Below are 25,407 nucleotides of genomic sequence, written 5' to 3'. Positions count from 1 at the left end.
CTCTTTATTTTTATTGAATATTTTGGGTGGAAGAACAGTGGATGGAAGAAGTTATTTTTATTACTCAGATTTTTGTTTTTTAAATTTCAGATCGCTCAGGGGTTGATATTCAAAGCAATTTAACCAGGCAAAAATGGCTCCTGGCCAGTTAAATCATTTGTTCAAGCTAACCACTAATTTTCAGCAGTGCTAGGGTGTCCCTAGAACCTTCCCCTCCAAATGACACAGTGATTACAATTTATAACAAATTATTACTCTACCTATCAAAGGTTATTCCGTAATTATACTTCCTCTGTGCACATCCGTATGCTGCAAAAGCTGGCCTATTTGAAAATATAAGTGAGATTTTAAAAATTCCACCAACAATAAAGAATGACAACGAGGATGCAGCAGCTCATATTTGGTTGCTTTGTTTTGAGAGTACAGGGTTGATATCTGAGTGGGAGAAGGGAAACAGAGATTAACCTAATTGGCTTCAATGTTTAGACCTCATCTGCAGGAAGGTGATAATAGCCAATAGCAGAGCTTCTGTCATAGAAAAAGTGATTGAGGGAAGAACCAGCAAATGAGGGTTAGAGGTAGGTGCAGGAGCAGCCAATGAAGGTTAGAGCTGGGTGTGTGAGGAGCCAATGAGGGTTAGGGGTGGGTGTGTGAGGAGCCAATGAGGGTTAGCGGTGGGTGTGTGATAAGCTAATGAGAAGCGTTTGCTCATGTTTATTAATGCGTCTCCTCTCCGCAGTAAATGTGACTCTGGATCCTGAAACTGCTCATCCTAATCTTGTCCTGTCTGAAGATCGGAAAAGTGTCGTATGGGGAGTCACAAAACAGAATGTACCGAACACTGCTGAGAGATTTGATACTTATCCCCATGTGCTGGGGAGTGAGGGCTTCACCTCAGGGAGACATTACTGGGAGGTGGAGGTGGGGGGTGAGCCGGTCTGGAAATTGGGAGTGTGTAAAGACTCTGTGGGGAGGGAGGGGGCGATCACACTGTCACCTGAGAGAGGATTCTGGACAGTGAGGCTGTGGTATAAACAAAAATGCTGTGCCCTCACCTCCCATGAGACTGAGCACCCCCTGAGAGAGAACCTCCAGGCAGTGGGGATTCTGCTGGACTATGAGGCAAAACAGGTCTCGTTTTATGATGCAGAGGATAAATCTCCTCTCTACACCTTCTCTGACACCGTCACACGGAACCTCCTCACGGGGAAACTCCGACCTTTCTTTGGGACTAATTCTGAATTTCCTCTGAGAATCCGCCCGGTACCAGATTAACAATCCCAGACTCTCTCTCTCGGCTTGACAATTTGTAGTTATGCTACCAGAGTGTTATATACAGTCATCAGAAAATACAAATAAATCTGGGAAGCTCTGCTGCTCTTCCTTATGATTTCATAAAATCCAGCTTCTTTCCTGATATATTTCCTTAATCTCAAGTCTCTGGTAGGATTGTGAGAGGTGGAAGATTTTACAGATTTGTGTTAAACATGTTCAAGGAAATCATTGTTACAGAAATATTAAACTTTCAGGATTTCTTTCTTTCCTTTATAGAAATGAAGTTTATTTCTTTCCATCCCAATGGATTAACATAGAACCCAGAACAGTTTGCAGAGGTGGAAAAATAGTTAAACAGGTAGAAGTAGCTCAGAGTTGGGTGGCTGGAAAGTGCAAAATCTCATTAGGGAGATATGTACAAGGTAAAAACCGAGTTCATGCCAGGGAGCTTAGCAGGACAAGTGCTGTCTGAAACAAGATGGAGAATGCCTCATGGAGAAAGAGAGGCCAAGAAGGGGCTCACACAGGCCCAGGGAGGAGGAGGTAAAGACACCAACAGGAACAGGGTCTGCCATCAGGTAGAAGGTGGTCCAAGAGGGCAGCCCTCGATTGCAGGGAAAGGTCATACCTGGCTGACCTCTCAGGACAGAGATAGTAAGAATGACCAGGAAATGATAGCAGGTAGACAAAGGAGGCAAGCTTGGCTGAGAAAGAGAGGAGGTCTTGGCAGCAGTATGGACCAATAGTAACAGTCCTTATGCGGACAGGCAGTTGTGGCTGCATTACCTGTGAGACTACATTACGCACAATGCATTGCTCACGTATCTTTGCAGTGAGGACTGCAGCAGTAAGAATCCTTAGAAGTGAGAATAACGGTAAAAGCATTAAACACATTTTAGGGTCGCCATTATCCCTTGTGCCTCCTCATAATCCACAGAACCTGTGACCCTCTCCCACCCTAGTCATACCAGTCTCTTCTCCACATGCACAGAAACAAAATGATTGAAATTCTCCTTTACTAGACACAGTGAAGGATTTCATCAATTCTGGGGGTGCTCGAGAATCCACTGCACCTAGAGCTGGCGCCTATGAAGCCCTGCAGCTCTACCTCACCCACATGGTACCTTCCTCAGACAAGACAAAAAAAGAAAAAGCTAACAGCCTCCACCTTTCACTACAGTTGCAATGTTGGGGAAAAGGAAACAAATTCAAAAAGATTCTACTACTAAAGTGGTTCCAGTGACAGCACCCCCCCCCCCCACCCCCCTCTGGCATTTGAATCTGCCTCACTATTGATCAAGTAGAATTCACTGCAACTACAGCCAAACCTGTACTGCCAAATGATGCAGCCTAACTCTGCTGCTGCTGCGGACCTGATCTTACTAGGGCCAGTGCAAGAGTATTAGGTGCCCGAGTCACATCTTCAGCCTTGTGCCCTCATCAATTAGCTTTAAACTTCTTATCCGTGTCCCCCCCAGAACAATCATGCAATTATGCCATGTCACATGCATTAGACATATGACACAGGCATTTCCAGCCCCCTTCTGCTCACACACCTAAGTGCCCTAATCACATGTATCGGCTCCCTGCTCCCCATCCCTATGGTCTATCTGTCTCTCTCTCTTTCCTCCCCTCCCCCGATACCCAGTATTTCTCACTCCCCACCCAACTGTTGCTTTTGTGGGTGGCAGTGATTCACACTGCCTTTGCCTGCCAGTGGAAGGCCTTCCCTACTACTACTACTTAACATTTTACAAAAGGGTGTCAAGCCCTAATGCGCTTCTTAGTGCGTGCGAGAAGGTTTATCGCAAAACACATTAAAACATTAACTGTCTTCATAATATTTTTTAGAGGGATGGGCCATGGGTGGAGGATGGGCGTGTTCACTTTAACTAGTTAAATGGTTAAATAGGAGGTGCTAAGCAATCCTGCATTTTTTGTTTTCCAACTCCCACTCATTAATGGAAAAATTAGTGCAGGACCTGCAAATATATCTATACTAGGAAAGAAGGCCCGTTTCTCAGAGCAATGAAACGGGCGCTAGCTTGTTTTGGGGAGGGAGGGTGACTCACATACGGAGAACAGGAGCATTGCCATCCAAATGGATTTCGTTCGTGCGCCGCCGCTGTTGTTTGCGTTGTCGTAGCTCTGTGTGGGTGGCGATTTTCCTGGCCCGCCCTCGACGTCATCGCGTTTTGACGTGAGGGCGGAGCACAGGTACAGTAATAAAACTCACCCTCAACGTTTGCTTCGCCCTCGATGTCATGACGTTTGACGCGAGGGCGGGGCCCGGTGGCTTCACCACCACGAACCTTCGAACCTGAAGGAACTGACGTCAGTGGCTTGGCTTCACTGACGTCAGTGTCATCAGAACGTTGAGGGTGAATTTTGTTATAGTAGATATATACATACATATTTAAAAAGCCCTAAATAATATTATGAAAGATTTAGCCTCAAAGCACAGGAAAGTCCTAGATTAAAAGACAATGTTTCATATACCTACTGCTGTTTTGGCCACTGAGGTTTGTTACATGAAGATCAATGCCGTGAAGTATAACCCTGGCACATTGAATCACCCGAAGTCTCTATTGTTTTTATGAAGTCTCTTTTATTGAATAAATCACAGACAATTTACTCACAGTTGATGTTCAGAAAGGCTGTTTCCGGATACAGAGACTTCTTAATCTGGAGGTTGTAGGAGGTGGGAATCTGATGAGAGGTAGTTGTATTGCAGGGGGGAGAGAAAGTAATTGAGCAGATAGAAAGTCCAAAGCTGGGTGACTGGAATGTGCAATATCTCATTTGGAGAGAGATATTCTCAGGGTAAAAATCCAGGTTCTTTACAGGGAGTTTCAGCAGGACAGAGCTGTCTGGAGCAAGATGGGGTTAGCTCCATGCCCCTGGCTGGATGGTGTTAGAATACCTCGTGGCTGAAAGGACAAAGAGGTGATGGGGCTTTCCACAGGCTCAGGGAGGAGCAGATAGAAGCCAATGGGAACAGAGCCTGCCATCGGGTGGCAAGGGGTGGTCCTAGAGATAGGAAGGAAAGGTCATACCTGGCTGACCTCTCAGGACAGAGATAGTAAAACTGAACAGGAAGTGGTAGCAGAAAGACAAAAGAGCCAAGCTCGGCAGAGAGAGAAAGGCGGTTTGGGCAGCCTCACAACCAGTGGTAACAATTCTTGCACAACCAAGCAAGTGTGGTTGCACTGCCTGTGAACTACATTACCCACAGTGCCTTGCTCATGTATCTTTGCAGGGAGAAACTGCAGCAATGATAGTCCTTAGAACTAAGAATAACAGTAAAGGCATTACACACATTTTAGGATCACGTTATAGACTAGTGCGAGGCTGTCGGAGGACAGAACAACTGCATCTGGATGAAGTATCGATCTTGATGGCAGTATTCTGAAAGTTTTTATTCAGGATCAAACAAAGCCAACATCAAACAATGGAACAACATGTCTAGATAAAAACAGCAAGTGATTACATAACAGTAATCAAACAGAACATGATAATAAGCAAAAACATCGTACAGCAAAACACTGGACAACACATGATCCCATTTTTGTTTTGTGAAAAGACTCCCGCACTCTCCCCCCTCACTACCCTAGATTCCTTTCAAATTTGATGGTTGTATATAAGATCACCCACCTCCCCCCAACCCTACTTTAATCCATATCTCGAACATACACTGAGATAACCTTTCATCTGGACTCTTATGACCCCACGCCATCTTTGAAAGAATAACATCCAGTATTCCCAATCCACCCTCCGCTACCCAAGCAGAAAACCCCAAAACAACCCCTATATGACAGTAGCTCTGAAACCTGTTCAATACAGCACTTCTTGCTTTATGGGAGATAGTTTGCAAGTATAGTAACAATTCCAGGTAGACATGAAAGCCCTTCTTCCCTTTGGGAATTCCTAACCGTCCTTGCCTCCCATAACATAAAGGCATGCAAGCTATTCCTCCAGTACCAGGAAGAGGGAGGCTCCTCCTGAATCCAATACTTAAGTATGTACTTCTTCCCCAATGCATAAGTTTTACGCAATAATAAGTGCAAATTTTTGGCCGAGATCCCATATGCCTCCCGTTTATCAACCAAGACTTCCTTCCAGGAGAAGACTACACGATGACCAAAAAGATGATCAATGAAGCGACCTCTAAAATGCTTGAATGCCACTACATTGCTAAAAGGCATGAAAAAAAGTATTCCCTCCCCCCCACCCCCACCCCGCTGACATTTGGGGCGTTGACCAGCAGGCACCCAACCTGCTCTAGCAGCCTGATATTGTGATACATATGCACTGCGGAGTGTTCGGTATTGATTCTCCTGAAGTTCAGCATTTCCAACCTGCTTTGGAATAGCTTTAATCTCTAGGCATTCAAAAGGAAATTCAGGTGACAAAGTGTAAACAATTCCCTTTCCCATCGCGAAGGAGTAAACTGTTCAGTACCAAACAACCAAACAAAATATGAAAGTGCAAAACCCCTAAGAAAGAAGTTACACTGGCTACCACTTAAAGAACGTACCACATTCAAGATTTGCACGATTGTTCATAAAATCATTTACGGAGATGCCCCGACCTACATGCTAGACCTCATTGACCTACCACCAAGAAATGCTAAGAAATCATCCCGCACCTTTCTCAACCTACACTTCCCCAGCTGCAAAGGTCTAAAATACAAACTAACTCACTCGACCAGCTTCTCCTATATGAGTACGCAGCTATGGAATTCACTCCCAATTCACCTGAGAAAGATCAACGAATTAACTAACTTCCGCAAAACCTTGAGGACTTACCTCTTTAACAAAGCCTACCACGAGAACCCTTAACTAGCTATAATACACCTATCTAACTATAATACAACACCTTTCAACTTTACTCAGAATGTACTTTCCTACAAAGGCTTGAACAAATCCTCTTGTCTTCTTTAACTTCTTTGTAACAACAATTGTATGATGTAACCTGACATGGCTATGCCATGACAGTTCTCTGTAAGCCACATTGAGCCTGCAAATAGATGGGAAAATGTGGGATACAAGTGCAATAAATAAATAAATCCCTAAGGTGGCGCAGAAGACAAGCCTGACTATAGCGCCTAAAGCAAGGTAAACCTAAACCTCCTTGTGGCCAGGAATCATAAAGATATTGTAGATGCATTTTTTATTTCTTCCCCCCCCCCCCCCCCAAAAAAAAATGTTGTACATCTCTTATTTAACTGCTGGAGATCTTTCCACAGAAGGCACAATGGTAAAACTTGCAAAACATAGAGCCAGCGAGGAAACATAATAATTTTAAAGAAATTTATCCTGCCCATTAAAGATAAAGGTAAATGACTACATTTCTCGAAATGAAGCTTAGTGTCCTATCGACATTCAAACGATTGAGTCGCAAAGTCTCCATAGCCAACAGCCCCAAATAGCGAAAAGATTCACCAGCACATTTCAAGGGATAATGTCCCCGCCAAGGCCCTCCCTGATCCCCTACCCTCTGCAACACCTCTGATTTATCGAGATTTAACTTAAAGCCTGAAAACTCCCCAAATTCAGTCATGCATTCTAACAAAGCCCCTATTGATACTTAGGGATTAATCACATGAACCAACAAATCATCAGCAAATGCTGCTATTTTAAAGGTATCTGTACCTAATTGAAATCCTTGAATATTAAGTAGTAGTAGTAGTAGTAGTAGTAGTAGTAGTAATATCTGGATTCTTCTGAATGTCACGGAGGAGGGGATCCAGAGTAAGGACAAACAAAAGTGGTGAGAGCAGGCAACCCGATTTCGCCGCTTTTGAGAGATCGCCGGCCATCTCCCGATTTATGTCGGGAAATGGCCGGCGATCACTTTCGAAAATAAGCCTGAAAGTCTCCATAGCCAACAACACCCCCCAAATAGCGAAAAGATTCATCGGATAATGTCCCCGCCAAGGCCCTCCCTGATCCCCTACCCTCTGCAACACCTCTGATTTATCGAGATTTAACTTAAAGCCTGAAAAATCCCCAAATTCAGTCATGCATTCTAACAAAGCCCCTATTGATACTTAGGGATTAATCACATGAACCAACAAATCATCAGCAAATGCTGCTATTTTAAAGGTATCTGTACCTATTGAAATCCTTGAATATTAAGTAGTAGTAGTAGTAGTAGTAGTAATAATATCTGGACTCTTCTGAATGTCACGGAGGAGGGGATCCAGAGTAAGGACAAACAAAAGTGGTGAGAGCAGGCAACCCGATTTCGCCGCTTTTGAGAGATCGCCGGCCATCTCCCGATTTATGTCGGGAAATGGCCGGCGATCACTTTCGAAAATAAGCCTGAAAGTCTCCATAGCCAACAACACCCCCAAATAGCGAAAAGATTCATCGGATAATGTCCCCGCCAAGGCCCTCCCTGATCCCCTACCCTCTGCAACACCTCTGATTTATCGAGATTTAACTTAAAGCCTGAAAAATCCCCAAATTCAGTCATGCATTCTAACAAAGCCCCTATTGATACTTAGGGATTAATCACATGAACCAACAAATCATCAGCAAATGCTGCTATTTTAAAGGTATCTGTACCTAATTGAAATCCTTGAATATCTGCATTCTTCTGAATGTCACGGAGGAGGGGATCCAGAGTAAGGACAAACAAAAGTGGTGAGAGCGGGCAACCCTGTCTGGTACCACAATATATTGAAAGGGGGGGAGGAAAGCAGTTCATTCACGTACACTTGAGCTTGAGGAAGAAAATACAAGGTCCGAATCACTTCCTGGAAAAACCCCTGTATTCCATAAGCATCCAATACCCAAACGAGAAGTCCCACACCACCCTGTCAAATGCTTTTCAGCATCAAAACTGATCATCACCGAGGGAACATCTTGACTGGCTGTCAATTCTAGAGTAGTAAGAATCTTTCTTACATTCTTAGTGATATTACAGCCTTGCACAAAAGCCACTTGAGAGTCCTCAATCATATCAGGAATGATACGAGATAGACAGTTCGCCAAAACTTTTGCAACAAGATCGGTCGATGTGATTCCAGTTTCTGTGGATCTCAACATGGTTTTGGCAAAACGACTATCTGGGCAAGCCGCAGGGATTCAGGCAGCCGTCCCTTTCCTACTATAGTGTTAAACATAGAAGTCAGTGGGGGTACAACCTCCTCTCTCAGGATCTTACAGAATTCTCCTCTATAGCCGTCAGGTCCAGGAGCCTTACCAAAGATACCTCATCCGCCGTAAAAGGAGCATTTACTATAGCCAAACTGTATGTATCCAACCATGAAAGATCCAAACCACAAAGCTTTCCAATGGAGAAGGATTGGGGGGGGGGGGGGGGGAGTACAGTCTCTCACAATGCAGTTAATTTGAACATCCTTATTTTCCAAAACCCTGATGGAGGAGTACAGAGCATCAATCTTAAATGGACCTTGATGGGGATGAGCCAAGCGGGCTAGCAGTCTAGCACTCTTATTTGCATGCTTGTATAATTGATAGAGAAATAACTGTACGAATTTTGGGTATTGTGATGAATTAATTCCTTTAGAGTATGTTGCAACTCTAAAAGCTGAGTTTTAATCTGTACATTATGATGGATCCCATAAAGACATCTCAGACTGTACTTCCCTTTCTAACTGGAGCAGTTCCCTGTCTCTGACCTTCTTTTGATGACTAACGTAGGCTTTAATCCCTCCCCTAAGCACTGCCTTAGCAGTATCCCAATATAAGATAGGATTATCCACATGGGCAGCATTCGATTCCTTAAATATCTGATATTTCAGTGAAATAAAGTCTAGAAGTTTCCCGTCCCCGTAAAGCTGGACAGGAAACTTCTACTGATAATGTCTTGGAGATGCCCCAGGGAATTCCAAACAGGCAGATACCACAGCATGATCTGAGATTTTAATGGGTCCAATCTCTGCTGCTTGTATTATTGTAAACAAACAGCGAGAAATGAAAATGTAATCAATCCTGGACATGGTGGCATGCACTCAAGACAAGTAAATATAGTCACGTTCTACTGGGTGCAAGGTGCGCCAAACGTCCACCAAATCCAGGACTTCATTCAGGATTGGAAATACCCCAGGAGTTGTGGTAGGATCCACTCACTGTCCCATGAGATCTATCTAGCCTCTGATCCCCCACTTCATTAAAGTCCCCTCCTACTAAGCACAAAAGCACATAAGCACCGCCATACTGGTAAAAGACCAAGAGTCCATCAAGCCCAGCATCCTGTCTCTGACAATGGCCAATCCAGGCTTCAAGAACCTGGCAACCCCCCCCCCCCCCAAAAAAAAAAAAATTTAATAATGTTCAATGGACTTTTCCTTCAGGAATCTGTTCAAACCCCCCCTTAAACTCTGTAAGGCCAGACGCTGCCACCACATTCTCCCGGCAACGAGTTCCAGAGTCCAACTACACGCTGAGTAAAGAAAAACTTTCTCCTATTTGTTTTAAATCTACCATATTCTATCTTCATCTTGTGTCCCTTGGTTCTATTATTGTTTGAAAGTGTAAACAAATGCTTCATATCTGTCCGCTCTACTCCGCTCATTATCTTGTAGACTTCTATCATATCACACCTCAGCCGCCTTTTCTCCAAGCTGAAGAGCCCTAACCTTCTTAGCCTTTCCTCACAGGGAAGTCGTTCCATCCCTTTTATCATTTTTGTCGCCCTTCTCTGCACCTTCTCCAATTCCTTTATATCTTTTTTGAGATGTGGTGACCAGATTTGGATACAATATTTGAGCTGCGGGTCGCACCATGGAGCAATACAACAGCATTATAACATCCTCGTGTTTGTTTTCCATCCCTTTCCTAATTATACTCAACATTCTGTGCGCTTCTTAGCCGCTGCAGCACACTGAGCAGAAGTTTTCAACGTCTTGTCAACGATGACTCCCAGATCCCTTTCTAGGTCTGTGATTCCTGACGCAGAACCTTGCATGACATAGCTGTAATTCAGATTCCTCTTACCCACATGCATCACTTTGCACTTGTCAACATTGAACTTCATCTGCCACTTGGACGCCCAATCCCCCAGTCTCGCAAGATCCTCCTGTAATCTTTCACACTCCTCCTGCGACTTGACGACCCTGAATAACTTTGTGTCATCTGTGAATTTAATTACTTCACTAGTTACCCCCCTCTCTAGGTCATTTATAAATATGTTAAAAAGGAATCCCATTCAAAGCTTTGAAGATGGTGAAGAATATGCTTGTAGAAGGCTTTTATTATATAGTAGATGATGGCAGATAAACACCTGTATGGTTCATCCAGTCTGCCCAACAAGATAAACTCGTAGGTGCTACTTTATATGTATACCTGACCTTGATTTGTCCTTGCCATTTTCAGCACTAGCTTTGCTTCCCAATTACTTGTGTTGTCACCCAATCTCTGCTAAGCTTCTGTGGATCCATTCCTTCCTGAATAGGATTCCTTTGTGTTTATCCCATGCATTTTTGAATTCCGTTACTCTTTTCATCTCCACCACCTCCTGCGGGAGGGCATTCCAAATATCCACCACTCTCTCTCCGTGAAAAAATACTTCCTGACATTTTTCCTGAGTCCTGCCCTCCTTCAACTTCAATTCATGTCCTCTAGTTCTACCGCCTTCCAGTCTCCAGAAAAGGTTTGTTGCGGATTAATACCTTTCAAATATATGAACGTCTGTATCATATCACCCCTGTTTCTCTTTTCCTCCAGGGTATACATGTTCAGGTCCGCAAGTCTCTCCTCATACATCTTGTAACACAAATACCATACCACTTTGTAGCTTTTCTTTGAACCACTTCAATTCTTTTCACATCCTTAGCAAGATACGGCTTCCAAAACTGAACACAGTACTCCAGGCGGGGCCTCACCAACGATTTGTACAGGGGCATCAACACCTCCTTTCTTCTGCTGGTTACACCTCCTCTCTATACAGCCCAACATCCTTCTGGCTACGGCCACTGCCTCATCACACTGTTTGTAACCTTCAGATCCTCAGATACTATCACCCCAGATTCCCACCTTCCTGTCTGTGCATATCAGACTCTCACTGCCTAACACATACGTCTATCATGGATTTCTACTGCCTATGCGCATCACTTGTACTTCTTTGCATTGAATTTTAATGCCAAACATTAGACCTTCTTCTAGCTTCTTCAGATCCTTTTTCATGTTTTCCACTCCCTCCGGGGTGGTCCATTCTGTTACAAAATCTTGGTATCCTCTGCCAAAAGGCAAATTTTATGTTCTAACCTTTTGGCAATGTCACTTACAACTATATTGAACAGAAATGGCCCCAGCATCGATCCTTGCGGTATTCCACTACTCACCTTTCCCTCCTCTGAGTGAATTCCATTAACCCACCACCTTCTGGCGTCTGTCTGTCAATCAGTCCTAAGCCAGTTCACCACGCTGGGTTCTATTTTCAGCCTGTCAAGTTTATTCAAGAGCCTCCTGTGAGGAACCGTGTCACAGGCTTTGCTGAAATCTAAGTAGATTACATCTATCACACATTCCTTGATTCAATTCTCTGGTCACCCAGTCTAAAAATTCAATGAGATTTGTTTGGCATGATTTATGTTTGGTAAAACCATGTTGTCTCGGATCTTGCAACTTATTGGATCCAGGGAATTTACTATCCTTTCCTTCAGCATTCGCTTTCATTAGGTTTTCCATCTTAAGTAGAGGAGTGTGGTAGCCGTGTTAGTCCACTCTTAAGGTTATCAATAGAAATCAAACAAAATCAAACATGGAAAAGAAATAAGATGATACCTTTTTTATTGGACATAACTTTAATACATTTCTTGATTAGCTTTCGAGGTGCCCTTCTTCGTCAGATCGGAAATAAGCAAATGTGCTAGCTGACAGTGTATATAAGTGAAAACATTCAAGCATTACTATGACAGTCTGACAGGGTGGGAGGATGGGGTGGGTCGGAGGTATGGCATGGGGACATCAACGCATATCATTGATATTCTAAAAGGATGGGTGTGGATAGGTGAGGGTGGGGGATCAACAGAGACATACAGCTTATGGTTTATAATGGGCTAGGAACCCCAGGTCTTGTTAAGTGTGATTTCACAGTGATTTCACAGTGAGAATACTGAAAGGTAACTTTAAAACATACAAAACAAAGACCTTGAAGTCAGAATGATTGAATATTTTAACACCCAACAGAAAGGACTTAACAAGGACCTGGGGTTCCTAGCCATTATAAACCATAAAGCTGTATGTCTCTGTTGATCACCCCACCCCTCACCTATCCACACCCATCCTTTTAGAATATCAATGATATGCTTTGATGTCCCCATGCATACCTCCGACCCCACCCCCATCAACAAATTGAAGGTCAAGAACAACGGACCTTCTTGCCATGCAGTGAGCTGAGGGAAGCCAGATTGGTCCCGGCTGGTCACCTGTGCAGAGGAGACTCAGGAGAGCGGGAACGGAGAGAAATCAGTTAGTCGGAAGCCTGGAAGAAGGTAGAGGTGGAAAGAAGACCAGAGAGACCTGACAAGGTCCTCATCTGATGAACTGTGTATCTGGAGGAAGTATCGTGGTTTAGCTGTACCTGCACTGAGTGACCTGTGCCCTCCTTGTCCGCTGCAGAGTTCCAGTTCTAGCTTTGACTAAGACTCGCTGCCAGCTCAGCTTGAGTCTGTGAAGTATCCCGTGCATTCCCGGAAGCCGATCGAAGGTCAGCCTGGTGAGCGACACGGTGATTATTTCCTATTAGTCTGGGTTAGCTAGTGGTAATTACCTGAGCAGAGACGGGTATAGTCATAACAGATCAGAGATAAGCTACTATAAACCATCTTACCTCGTGACAGTTTTGCTTTCCAAACATTTGTGTAAGTATACCTGTCCTTATAAGGATCAGGGTGTGTAGTGTGACAATATAGTTGCAATATACCAGTCAGTATTTTTGTATCCAGCCAAAGCTTTGCCAAAGTTATATTTGTACCTCATATCTATTTCTTATCTCTATATATATCTAATAAATATCTAATATAATTCAGCCTGCTTGTTCAGAGTCAGTTCCTCTTTGCGGAGTTATTGGGTAGGATCCAAGGTCCCCACCCCTAGACCGAGTACAGAATAATTGGGGAATCCTGGATACAGATAATTTATTAGCTGTAATAACCTACAGAACACAGAGCACTTGGCAGATGCTAATCTGAATGCTCTGGCTGGTTAACTCTTCCATGCCCACTGTCCTCCATGACATGTCTCCTCTAAAAACTACTTTAAACATAGATAACGCCCACTTAGGGCCCCTTTTACCAAGTGATGGTATTGGCACGTGGTTTGCTACGCTCCGAAGCCCAAGCAACCTGGTAAAAGGGTTTTTTTAAAAGAAAAAGGTCATGTTGTAATGTGATACATTTCCTCTACTTGTCAAGGGCCCCTTAGTGAGGGCAAATGGGGAAGTTACCACCAAATGCTTTAATACTGCTCTGATGTTTCCCCACATATTAGGCTTAGTGTGTGTTAGTAAAAGAGCCCTCATTTATTTCAGGGGGAGGGGGGTTCAGCTTATTTTAATTTGATATTTCACTGGTTACTTGTCCATCTCAGTGGTTTATGTTAATACAAATAACATTAAATTATAAATTTAAATAAAGAAAATCACAAAATAAGGACAAATATGAGAATACATAACAATAATATACAGTAAAATAACAGGTCTTGTGCTTCCTCTAATGCTTTTGGCCCTTTCCAGCCTGCTGTTGGGATAAGGGGTCTAAAGTTCCAATCACGCCTTGGAAAAGGTGAGTCTTTTGACTAGTTGTAAAGTTTTGTATGAGGAATTCTAAGATCCAGAGGAAGTTTATTTGGCTTTAGTTCACAGCTTTATCAGTAGTAGTTTTAGATGAGTTACATTCAGGTATACTAGATATTTCAGAGAAATATAGAAAAATGAAGGCAGATGTCTACTATCCCTTCCTCTCTCCTATAGATCCTAAGTACCTGTCCCAAGCTTTCTTGAATTCCAGTACTGTTTTCTCTCTCCACCATTTCCATTGGGAGGCTGTTTCACCACCCTTTCGTGAAGAAGTATTCCTTGGGTACTTCCCCTTTCACCTTCATCCTCTGCTTTCTCGTTCCACAGTTTCCTTTCAATTGAAAGAGACTCGCCTCCTGTGCATTTATTCCGCATAGGTATTTTAATATCTCTGTCATGACGTAGCTATAATTCGGATTTTTTTGCCTTCCACTTGCTCACATTAAACATCATCTGCCATTTAGCCACCCAGTCTCATAAGGTCCTTCTGTAATTTTTCACAATCCTCGCGTGAGTTAACGACTTTGAATAACTTTGTGTCACCAGCAAATTTAATTACTCGCTAGTTACTCCCATCTCTAAATCATTATAAATATATTAAAAAGCAGCCGTCCTAGCACAGACCCCTGGGGAACCCCACTAGCTACCCTATTCCTAATATTAAAAGCAGGAAGCCGGCAAAAGAATCGGTTGGGCCGCTGGATGACCGAGGGGTAAAAGGGGCGATCAAGAAAGACAAAGACGTAGCGGAGAGACTGAATGAATTCTTGCTTCAGTCTTCACCGAGGAAGATTTGGGTGGGATACTGGTGTCGGAAATGATATTTCAAGCGGACAAGTCGGAGAAACTTACTGACTTCACGGTAAACCTGGAGGACGTAATAGGGCAGTTCAGCAAACTGAAGAGTAGCAAATCTCTGGACCAGATGGTATTCATCCTAGAGTACTGATAGAACTGAAAAATGAGCTTGCGGAGCTACTGCTAGTGATATGCAACTTATCCTTAAAATCGAGCGTGGTACCGGAAGATTGGAGGGTGGCCAATGTAACGCCGATTTTTAAAAAAAGGCTCCAGGGGAGATCCGGGAAATTATAGACCGGTGAGTCTGACATCAGTGCCGGGGAAAATGGTAGAGGCTATTATTAAAATCAAAATTACAGAGCACATCCGAGGACATGGATTACTGAGACCAAGTCAGCACCGGCTTTTGTGTGGGGAAATCTTGCCTGACCAATTTACTTCAGTTCTTTAAAGGAGTAATAAACATGTGGACAAAGGGGAACTGGTTGATATTGTGGATCTGGATTTTCAAAAGGTGTTTGACAAGGTACCTCATGAAAGGCTACAGAGGAAATTGGAGGGTCATGGGATAGGAGGAAATGTCCTATTGTGGATTAAAAACTGGTTGAAGGATAGGAAACAGAGAGTGGGGTTAAATGGGCAGTATTCACAATGGAGAAGGGGTAGTTAGTGGGGTTCCTCAGGGGTCTGTGCTAGGACGGCTGCTTTTTAATATATTTATAAATGATTTAGAGATGGGAGTAACTAGCGAGGTAATTAAATTTGCTGATGACACAAAGTTATTCAAAGTTCTTAAATCGCAACAGGATTGTGAGAAATTACAAGAGGACCTTACGAGACTGGGAGACTGGGCGGCTAAATGCAGATGACGTTTAATGTGAGCAAGTGCAAGGTGATGCATGTGGGAAAAAGAACCTGAATTATAGCTACGTCATGCAAGGTTCCACGTTAGGAGTTACGGACCAAGAAAGGGATCTGTGGTGTCGTCGTCAATACACTGAAACCTTCTGCTCAGTGTGTTGCTGCGGCTAGGAAACGAATAGAATGTTGGGTATTATTAGGAAAGGTATGGAAAACAGGTGTGAGGATGTTATAATGCCGTTGTATCGCTCCATGGTGCGACCGCACCTTGAGTATTGTGTTCAATTCTGGTCGCCGCATCTCAAGAAAGATATAGTAGAATTGGAAAAGGTGCAGCGAAGGGCGACTAAAATGATAGCGGGGATGGGACGACTTCCCTATGAAGAAAGATTAAGGAGGCTAGGGCTTGGAGAAGAGACGCTGAGGGGAGACATGATAGAGGTATATAAAATAATGAGTGGAGTGGAACAGATGGATGTGAAGCGTCTGTTCACGCTTTCCAAAAATACTAGGACTAGGGGGCATGCGATGAAACTACAGTGTAGTAAATTTAAAACAAACGGGAGAAAATTTTTCTTCACCCAATGTAATTAAACTCTGGAATTTGTTGCCGGAGAAAGTGGTGAAGGCGGTTAGCTTAGCAGAGTTTAAAAAGGGGTTGGACGGTTTCCTAAAGGACAAGTCCATACCGCTACTAAATGGGAAAAATCCAACTTCCAGGAATAACATGTATAGAATTTGTACGTTTGGGAGCTTGCCAGGTGTGGCCTGGATGGCCGCTGTCATGGACAGGATGCTGGGCTCGATGGACCCTTGGTCTTTCCCAGTATGGCATTACTTATGTACTTATATAAGAGACTATGTTATGACATAAAACAGGGTCTGAGCGATGACAGAGAGAAATCCAACACCTCTAGAAGGAGCAGTTTTTGTTTTTAGAATAGAATGACCGGGCTGTCAGAAGCTTGAAACATAGCACCTCTATAGGAAAGTAATTAACTCTTGCCTCGTCTTAGAATTAGAATAAAAATAAGAATAAAGGGAAATATTAAGATAAAGATCAAGGTTCTGACAAATAGATTCTTTTTGGGAAAACAGTAATATGAAGATAGGATCAAAAGCATCTTGTCACTTCTAACAACAGGACAAATGCACCTTCTGAAGAAACTGAAAACATATGCAATGTATTTCTTTTAAAACAAAGGAAATCCTGACTGACTGTACGATGCTAATTAAGGAGGGGAGAAGTTTCCCTCCTCTTGCTCTTTGTACTGTAAGGAAGAAAACCCTATTTAAACCTTTTTGTAAGGCAGGAAAGATGGGCAGTGTACATCCCTTTTGGCTCCCAAGCCAGGGAGTCTGAAAGAATGTCCTGACCCCATTTTCCTTGTATTTCAATTTCTGTAATATGCTCTTCTTTATATTCTGATCTGTTTTTTTGTCCTAATTCTGGATAAAGAATAGTGTTTTCCCCAAAGGAAGCTTCCTTGGTTCTTTTTCTTTTGTTATTGTTTTAATAGGCTTAAACCAGCTGTCCGGGTTTCTAAAAGATAGCAGTTGAGAGGATTTGTCTGCGTAGTACTGCTGGCCTGATTGGACTCCGGGGCGCAGCAAGAACAGGCACAAAAAACACAAAACATCTTAAACCCAACAATAACTTAGGGGGCCTGCAGTAGATCCGCATTAGTCCCAATTTGACATGCAACAAAGCAGCAGTAGCTCTACTGCTGCTTCGTACAAAGGTCCCTTAGCCACAATAAAATGAATACATGTGAAGGACCTTCATATAAATGGAAGAAATACATCTGGTAAATAGAACCAGCTTATGCTCACCAGTAACTTACAATCCTAAGTCCTTAAAATAGTGCTGCGAATTGGGGCTTAGAGCATCCAAACACAGCAAAACCTTCCTCTATCTCTCTCCTCTGCTGCTGTAATGAAGTAAAATAGTGTCAATTTGCAGATAACGCAATAAGCGTCCACTCGGCAAATGCCACCTGTGTTTATGTGCTCAAAGGACAAAATTATCTATGAGGATACCTTCCAAAGTCTCTCCACCAACACCTGGCCTTCCTCAGTGGTAATACCAGAGGGTAGAGGAAGAGTAGAAATGCCTGGATTGAGAGGAGGGAAGGGAGAAAGAGCCATGACATTATTGCCAGGAGCAGAGTAGGGAAGGATACAGGTATCAGACTGCGGCGGGGGTGAGGGAAAGGGAGAGATGTTAGACTACGGGGGGGGGGGGGGGAAGGGAACTGCTGAACCAGGAAGGAAGCAATGCTGATCTGGAAGAGGGGGAGGAGGAGGAGGAGGAAGGAGGGGAGGGGAGTGAGAGAGGGGGGAGAGCTAGAGGATGCAGGACCTGCAAGGAAAGGGAATGAAATCCAGGAAGGGAGGTGGGGAGAAAGGGAGAGGAGGACATGAAATAATGCTGGGATCTGCGAGGAAAGGAGGAAGAGAAACTATAGTGAACCCATGAGATGTGAGGTTGGGGGCAGGAGAGAGAGGGACCTTTGCTGAATTCCTGGGGAGGAAGGCATGAGGAAGAGGCAAAAGAAGGAGAGATGCTGAACATGGGGAGGGATAGACACAGAGGGATGATGTGGGCAGGTGGAGGGAGGGGGATAGAGATACAAAGGGATGATGATATGATTGGGATGAGGACGCAGAAGGGTGATACTGGGTAGGGCAAGAATACAGACACAGAGCAGGGACACAGGGGAAATAGTAGACAGGGAAGATGGATGGAGACATGGAGAGAGAAGAAATGCCAATGGACCAAGAGGCCTTGACAAGAGAGTTAAGAGAAGACAGAGGAAAGCAGAATCCAGAGGCTGGGACCAACATGATGAGGAAAATGAAATGACCAGACAACAAAGGTAGAAAAAAGAATTTTATTTTCTATTCATTGTTTATATTTAATCTTGGTTTGTTGATTCTTTCCTATCATCAATGGAATTCTTTTCATTGTTTTAGTTTTATGTTATTTAGTTTTCAATGTAAACCGCCCTGACCTGCTTGTCCAGAAAGGGCGGTATAATAAGTTTAAGAAACATGCATGTTCCAAAAACTGACATATGTTTATCTGCCAGAACTAGTTTTAGACATGATTGGGACCCACAAGAGAAACCTCACTCAATGGCCTTCAATCTCCAGCACTGCGGTGGTAAACTTCCAACATTGGGATGGGCCACCCTTGCAGCCTCATAATCGAAAGAGAAGGGCAGCCATCTTCCGACACAAACCAGGAGACGGCGCCCATCTCCTAAAGTTGGCCAAATCGGTATAACCGAAAACCGATTTTTGGACACCCTCGCCGGCATTCCGTTGCGGAAATGGCCAAACTTCAAAGGGGTGTGTCGGCAATGTACAGAAGGCGGGCCACGGGCATGCTTACGAGATGGCCAGCTTTAGCTGATAATGGAAAAAAGAAGGCCGCTTTTGATGAGAATTTGGTCCGCTTTATTTGGACCCTATTTTTTTGGGTCCAAGTCCCAAAAAAGTGCCCCAACTGACCAGATGACCACCAGAGGGAATCGGGGATGACCTCTCCTGACTCCCCCAGTGGTCAAACCCCTCCCACAAAAAAAAAAAACCAAACACATTTAAAAACTTTTTTCCAGCCTGTATGCCAGCCTCAAATGTCATACCCAGCTCCCTGACAGCAGTATGAAGGTCCCTGGAGCAGTTTTAGGGGTGCAGTGGACTTCAGGCAGGCGGACCCATGCCCATCTCCCCCCTCCCCTACCTGTTACACTTGTGGTGGAAAATGGGAGCCCTCCAAACCCCCCAAAACCCACTATACCCACATATAGGTGCCCCCCTTCACCCATAAGGGCTATGGTAATGGTGTAGAGTTGTGGAGAGTGGGTTTGGGGGGGGGGGATTTGGGGGGCTCAGCACCCAAGGTAAGGGAGCTATGCACCTGGGAGCTATTTTATATTTTTTTTTAATTTTAGACGTGCCCCCTAGGGTGCCCGGTTGTGTGTCCTGGCATGTGAGGGGGACCAGTACACTACAAATCCTGGCCCCCCCACAACCAAATGGCTTGGATTTGATCATTTCTGAGATGGCCATTTTCAGTTTCCATTATTGCCAAAAACAGAGGCCGCCCATCTCAAACCCGGCCAAATCCAAGGCATTTGGCCGGCACCAACCGTATTATCGAAACAAAAGATGGCCGTCCATCTTTTTCAAAATACGGTTGGCTCCGCCCGTTAGCGGAGCCGTTCTCTCAGATGGGCGCCCTTAGAGATGGCCGCCGCGTTCGATTATGCCCCTCCTCTTGGTGTTTCTGTGGATGGGCAGACTGGACAGGCCAATATGGTCTTTATCTGCCTTAATTTTTCTGCCTTGATTTGTTCCTGGACGGATAAGCATTTAAAGCACTTGTGATATCCCACTGGACCGGATTAAATACCTTGCACGGAGTAAAGAGCATCCGGGAGTGGATTTCCTAACCATATGACGCTAAGTGCCCAATTGATTATTTGTCTTATTATATAGAGTATCTTAAAGACATTATTATTATAGCATTTAGATACTTTATTGAGATTATGAAGTAAGAAGGGAGTAATATCTTCCTGATAAAAACATTTTTCACGTATACATATGAGGGTGGATGGAGCAATAGATAAGATTGATTCAGACATTTTTCAATATTGCATTAGGGTATTAATTATTTTGTGAAAAGAACACGGGTGTGTATTTTGTTCACACAAAAAATAAAAATTGAGGAGAAGTTCCATGATTGAGAAGTTTGTCCACCCTTAGAGATATAAATCACTTCGGTGTAGTCTCGCTTGGGCGAGTTTATACTCTGAGAACTCTCCATTATCAACAAAAAATATTTTTATTTTGTAAAAACTCTTGAGTGTCTGATCAATCTTTTATCTATTTTTTGACTCCTCCTGACTAAACTCTGGTTTTTGGATAGCTAGCCCTTAATTTTTCTATGTATCATCTTACCTTACGCCCACCTCTGCCTGCCCTTAAAGATAACTGGAGTGACAGTGGTACTGCAGGCTTTAGCTATTGCTGAACACACTGGGGGGGGGGGGGGGGGGTAGGGAAAAAGAGGTTGTATTCTTCAGCCCTCATTTACAGTCCCTATCTTAATTTCCCAACAATATACTCCCCCAAGGTGTTAAATCCAGAAATATTATGTATCCACCCCCCTCTACAATATTGCAGAGAAGAGTTAGGACATTACCCCAAAGACCCAGCTCCAGAAACCCGCAATGCTGAAGCCCAGACAAGGACTGGAATTCAATTTCTGGGCATAACACCAGCACCAGTCAGCAAAAACGCTGAGAGGAGTCGGCTGAATATTGACCCCCCCCCCCTTGTTTCTTCTTTTGTTTCTGACTATTTTATGTCTCTAGTTGTGTTGGATCGAGATTATGGTTTCTGGTTTCATTTGTCTTCTCTTAACTATCTTTCAGGTCACTTCTCTTCCAACCTTTACTTCCTCCCCCACTTCCATCTCTAGTATTGATCTTTTCCTTTCAGTTTTCTGTCATTCATTTTCTGCCTCTTTCTTCAGATTTCACCTCATTCTTACCAACCGGTCCTCAGTCTCCTTTTTTCCAGCATCTCCTCTCTCTCCTCCCTCCCTGGGTCCAGCATCCTCTTTCTCTTTCTGCCCTATCATACAATGTCTTATGTCCAGTCCCCCTCTTTGTCTCCCATGTCAAGCATCCTCCCTCCTGTCTAATCCTCCTGGCCAAGCTGGTCCAGCATTTCTCATCTGTTTACCTGTCACTTGTGGTCCAATATTGCCCCCACCTGTGTCCTTTTCTACCTTCATCCAACCCTATCATGTCGAGCATCTTCCCATTTATGACCCTAGTCCCTTTTCCCCAGAGTGTCCCTGTTCTCCATCCTATAGCCCTACTATGCTCAGCATACCCCTCCAAATTCTCCCCTTCCTCTCAAGTCCAACATCTTACCATCTGTGTCCTTTTCACAGCTCCATCATGTCCAGCATTTTTCTCTAACCCTAAAGTCCAGGATATCTCTATGTTCCTATTCCCCCTGCCAAGTTCATATATCCCCTAATGGTTCCATCATGTCCAGCATGCCCCCTTCCTTGTCCATCATGTCCTTTTCTATAACCTCACTCATCTTCTCCCTTATGGTCCAGAACTTCACCCCATCTGCATGCATCCTTCCCTATGGACCAGCTCCTCACCTCCTGTTCACATTCTCACTTTCCCTGAACACTCCCTTCCCGCCATTTTGTACCTCACTCTCTCTTCATAACCCTCATGGTCAGCTACACCTCATCTTCTCTTCACACTCCTATCATCCTGCACCTCACCCTCATTTCACATTCCCCCTCCACATGGTCCAGACCCTCACTCTCTTTTCATACCACTCCTTCTGTGCTCCAGCCCCTCATCTTCTCTTCCCACCCTCCCATAGGTGTACATAAGTACATAAGTACATAAGTAGTGCCATACTGGGAAAGACCAAGGTCCATCTAGCCCAGCATCCTGTCACCGACAGTGGCCAATCCAGGTCAAGGGCACCTGCACGCTCCCTAAACGTAAAAACATTCCAGACAAGTTATACCTAAAAATGCGGAATTTTTCCAAGTCCATTTAATAGCGGTCTATGGACTTGTCCTTTAGGAATCTATCTAACCCCTTTTTAAACTCCGTCAAGCTAACCGCCCGTACCACGTTCTCCGGCAACGAATTCCAGAGTCTAATTACACGTTGGGTGAAGAAAAATTTTCTCCGATTCGTTTTAAATTTACCACACTGTAGCTTCAACTCATGCCCTCTAGTCCTAGTATTTTTGGATAGCGTGAACAGTCGCTTCACATCCACCCGATCCATTCCACTCATTATTTTATACACTTCTATCATATCTCCCCTCAGCCGTCTCTTCTCCAAGCTGAAAAGCCCTAGCCTTCTCAGCTCTCTTCATAGGAAAGTCGTCCCATCCCCACTATCATTTTCGTCGCCCTTCGCTGTACCTTTTCCAATTCTACTATATCTTTTTGAGATACGGAGACCAGTACTGACACACAATACTCCAGGTGCGGTCGCACCATGGAGCGATACAACGGCATTATAACATCCGACACCTGGACTCCATACCCTTCCTAATAACACCCAACATTCTATTCGCTTCTAGCCGCAGCAGCACACTGAGCAGAAGGTTTCAGCGTATCATCGAATGGAAGATGCAACAAGTCATGGTGGTAGTAAAATGCTTCTATGACTGCAGAAGTTTGGCAGCATCAGCAGTGGCTGAAGAAGGTGGATGGTGGAATTTGGCAGAAAATCAACACTAGCATTGGCTGGTTGAACCCTACGGATATTATGTTTTCTCTGATAGAGGGTTAACACTCTCGCTACATTTTTAACACATCACTTGCTTTTTTTGACAGTGTTTGGTATTATAATCCCTCCAATTCTTACGACCTCCTCCCCAGGTTTACCTGAGTCAACTGGTGCCTCTGTTCACACTGAAAGGGGTAGGGATTAAATGGGTCTCAGGGTAATTGCCCTTCATCTGCCCCACTTTTGCAAAAACTGCCTCCAGGTTACACACAGGAAACGTCATGGGAAAAGTTGCTTCTCTCCCAGCCCTCAGACCTGGGTCTCTGTAGCTGGGAAAAAAGGGAGGAACTAGGAGACAGGAAGGGGCAGACAGCCCTGGTGTCTTCAAATTACACAGTCTTTGACAAACATCCTGTTTTAAGATGTGAAACAGAAACTGAATTCCTGCTCTAATCATTTCCTGTAGGAATCAGGGCTGCTGCAAACCCTGCTGAGAGTCCTGCGAGATGAAGCTTCTTGTTCTATCTGTCCTGGATTATTTTACAGATCCGGTGATGACAGACTGTGGACACAACTTCTGTCGCTCCTGTATCACTCAGAGCTGGGAGGGGAGAGACACAAACTTTCCCTTGTCCCCAGTGCAGGGAAACATCTCAGCAGGGAACCTCAGATCTAACAGGGCAGCTGGCAATGTGACAGAAATGGTGAAAAAGCCTTAGCGAGGACTTCAGTGAGACCCAAGAGGAGAATCTTGTGTGAGGACATGAAGAGAAACTGAAAGCTGTTTTGTCAAAAGGATCAGAAAATTATCTGCCTGATTTGCAGAGAGTCCAGCGATCACAGATCTCACACCGTGATCCCAATAAAGGAGGCTGTGCAGGAATACAAGGTGAGTGTCAGTAGCTTTATTTAACAGTGTGTCCTTGTGATTACAGATCTCACACCATGAACCCTATAGAGGAAGCTGTGTGTATTTAATGAAATACTGAAATTATTTTTCATTCTCATAAAACTCAACGGTAACATAGTAACATAGTAAATGACGGCAGATAAAGGACCTGAACGGTCCATCGTTGAATTAGCAGTGTTTTGAAGCATATGAGTAGTAAGATCAATAATCAAAACTTGAACCCTGGCTGCTGTCTATTCAGGATCTTCCATATACATTCAGGGGAGGGGAGGGCAGGGGAGAGAGGAGGTTTGCTGCACATGGATGGATGGAGGGTGAGAATTATTACATTTTGTTAAAACACAAATCTCGCCTGTTTTAACGGGCTTAACGGCTAGTCCAGTGATGGCGAACCTTTCAGAGGACACGAGTGCTCAAACAGCACACCCAAAATCTAATTATTTATTGCAAAGTGCCGGTACTCATTATGGGCGGGGTCACCACATATGACTCCACCCATGATAGCCACACCCCCTTACACCAGCCATGGCGCATATAAACAGACATCATTGGAAAATATTATACTAGTATAGGAGAAAAAATAACATGACTTTCTTTCATTATAAATAATTTCTGTAAGCTGTTACAGCTCCAGTATACCAGTGCAAAATCAGACAGCAGATGTAAATTCTAAAATTGGACATATTCCAAAACACTAAAATGAAAATAAAATGGGTTTTTTTCTACCTTTGTTGTTGGTGATTTTGGTTTTCTATCAATATTGGTCCTAGTCTCTGATTCTGCTGCTCTCTATCTGTTCTCTTAACTCGTTTCCAGGGCTTCCTTCCATTGATTTCTTTACTTTCCCTCCTTTCTTCTTCATTCTTCCCCTCCATCCATGTCCAGCCACCTCCTCTCTCCCCTGCCCTCACCTCCAGCCACCCTCCTCTCCCCTCCAGCCACCCATGTGCCCAGCCACCCTCCTCTCCCCCTGCCCTCCGCTCCAGCCACCTCCTCTCCCCCTTGCCCTCCCCTCCAGCAACCCATGTCCAGCCACCCTCCTCTCCCCCCTGCCCTCCCAACGGCAGGCCTCCCTCCCACCCAGCACCAGGCACCCAGCACCAATCCTCCCTCCCTCCCACCCACCCAGCATCAGGCACCAGGCCCCCTCCCACCCAAGCACCAGGCAGGCCACCCACCACGCACACACCCACCCAAGCACCAGGCAGGGCACCCACCCAAGCACCAGGCAGGCCTCCCACCCAAGCACCAAGCAGGCCTCCCTCCCACCCAGGCAGGCAGGCCTCCCTCCCACCACCCAAGCACCAGGCAGGCCTCCTCCCTCCCACCTAAGCACCAGGCAGGCCACCCTCCCTCCCACCCAAGCACTAGGCAGGCCACCCTCTCACCCAAGCACCAGGCAGGCCTCCCTCCCACCAAGCACCAGGCCTCGCTTGCTCCCACCCACCCAGCAGCAGGCACCAGGCACCCTCCCTCCCACCCGGCGTCAAGCAT

General features: G+C 44.5%; 2 protein-coding genes across 5 annotated transcripts in view; one reads left to right on the top strand and one right to left on the bottom strand.

Annotated features, from left to right (window-relative positions):
- Positions 1-25,407, bottom strand: part of LOC115468205 (E3 ubiquitin-protein ligase TRIM39-like) — a 1,720,076-nt gene that overhangs the window by 621,897 nt on the left and 1,072,772 nt on the right. The gene's annotated exons all lie outside the window — the stretch shown is intronic.
- Positions 1-25,407, top strand: part of LOC115468285 (E3 ubiquitin-protein ligase TRIM39-like) — a 179,342-nt gene that overhangs the window by 120,585 nt on the left and 33,350 nt on the right. Inside the window, exon 8 of one of the 4 annotated variants that reach the window (XM_030199890.1) lies at positions 740-1,531. The exons of the other annotated variants lie outside the window; for them this stretch is intronic. Coding sequence (XP_030055750.1) covers positions 740-1,275 — 536 coding nt within the window. The 3' untranslated portion in view covers positions 1,276-1,531. Of the gene's footprint in view, positions 1-739; positions 1,532-25,407 lie in introns of those variants that run through there. 4 annotated transcript variants of the gene reach the window in all.

Source organism: Microcaecilia unicolor, chromosome 4, assembly GCF_901765095.1.
Source record: "Microcaecilia unicolor chromosome 4, aMicUni1.1, whole genome shotgun sequence".
Taxonomy (NCBI): Eukaryota; Metazoa; Chordata; class Amphibia; order Gymnophiona; family Siphonopidae; genus Microcaecilia; species Microcaecilia unicolor.
This window is presented reverse-complemented; position numbering and strand designations above follow the sequence as displayed.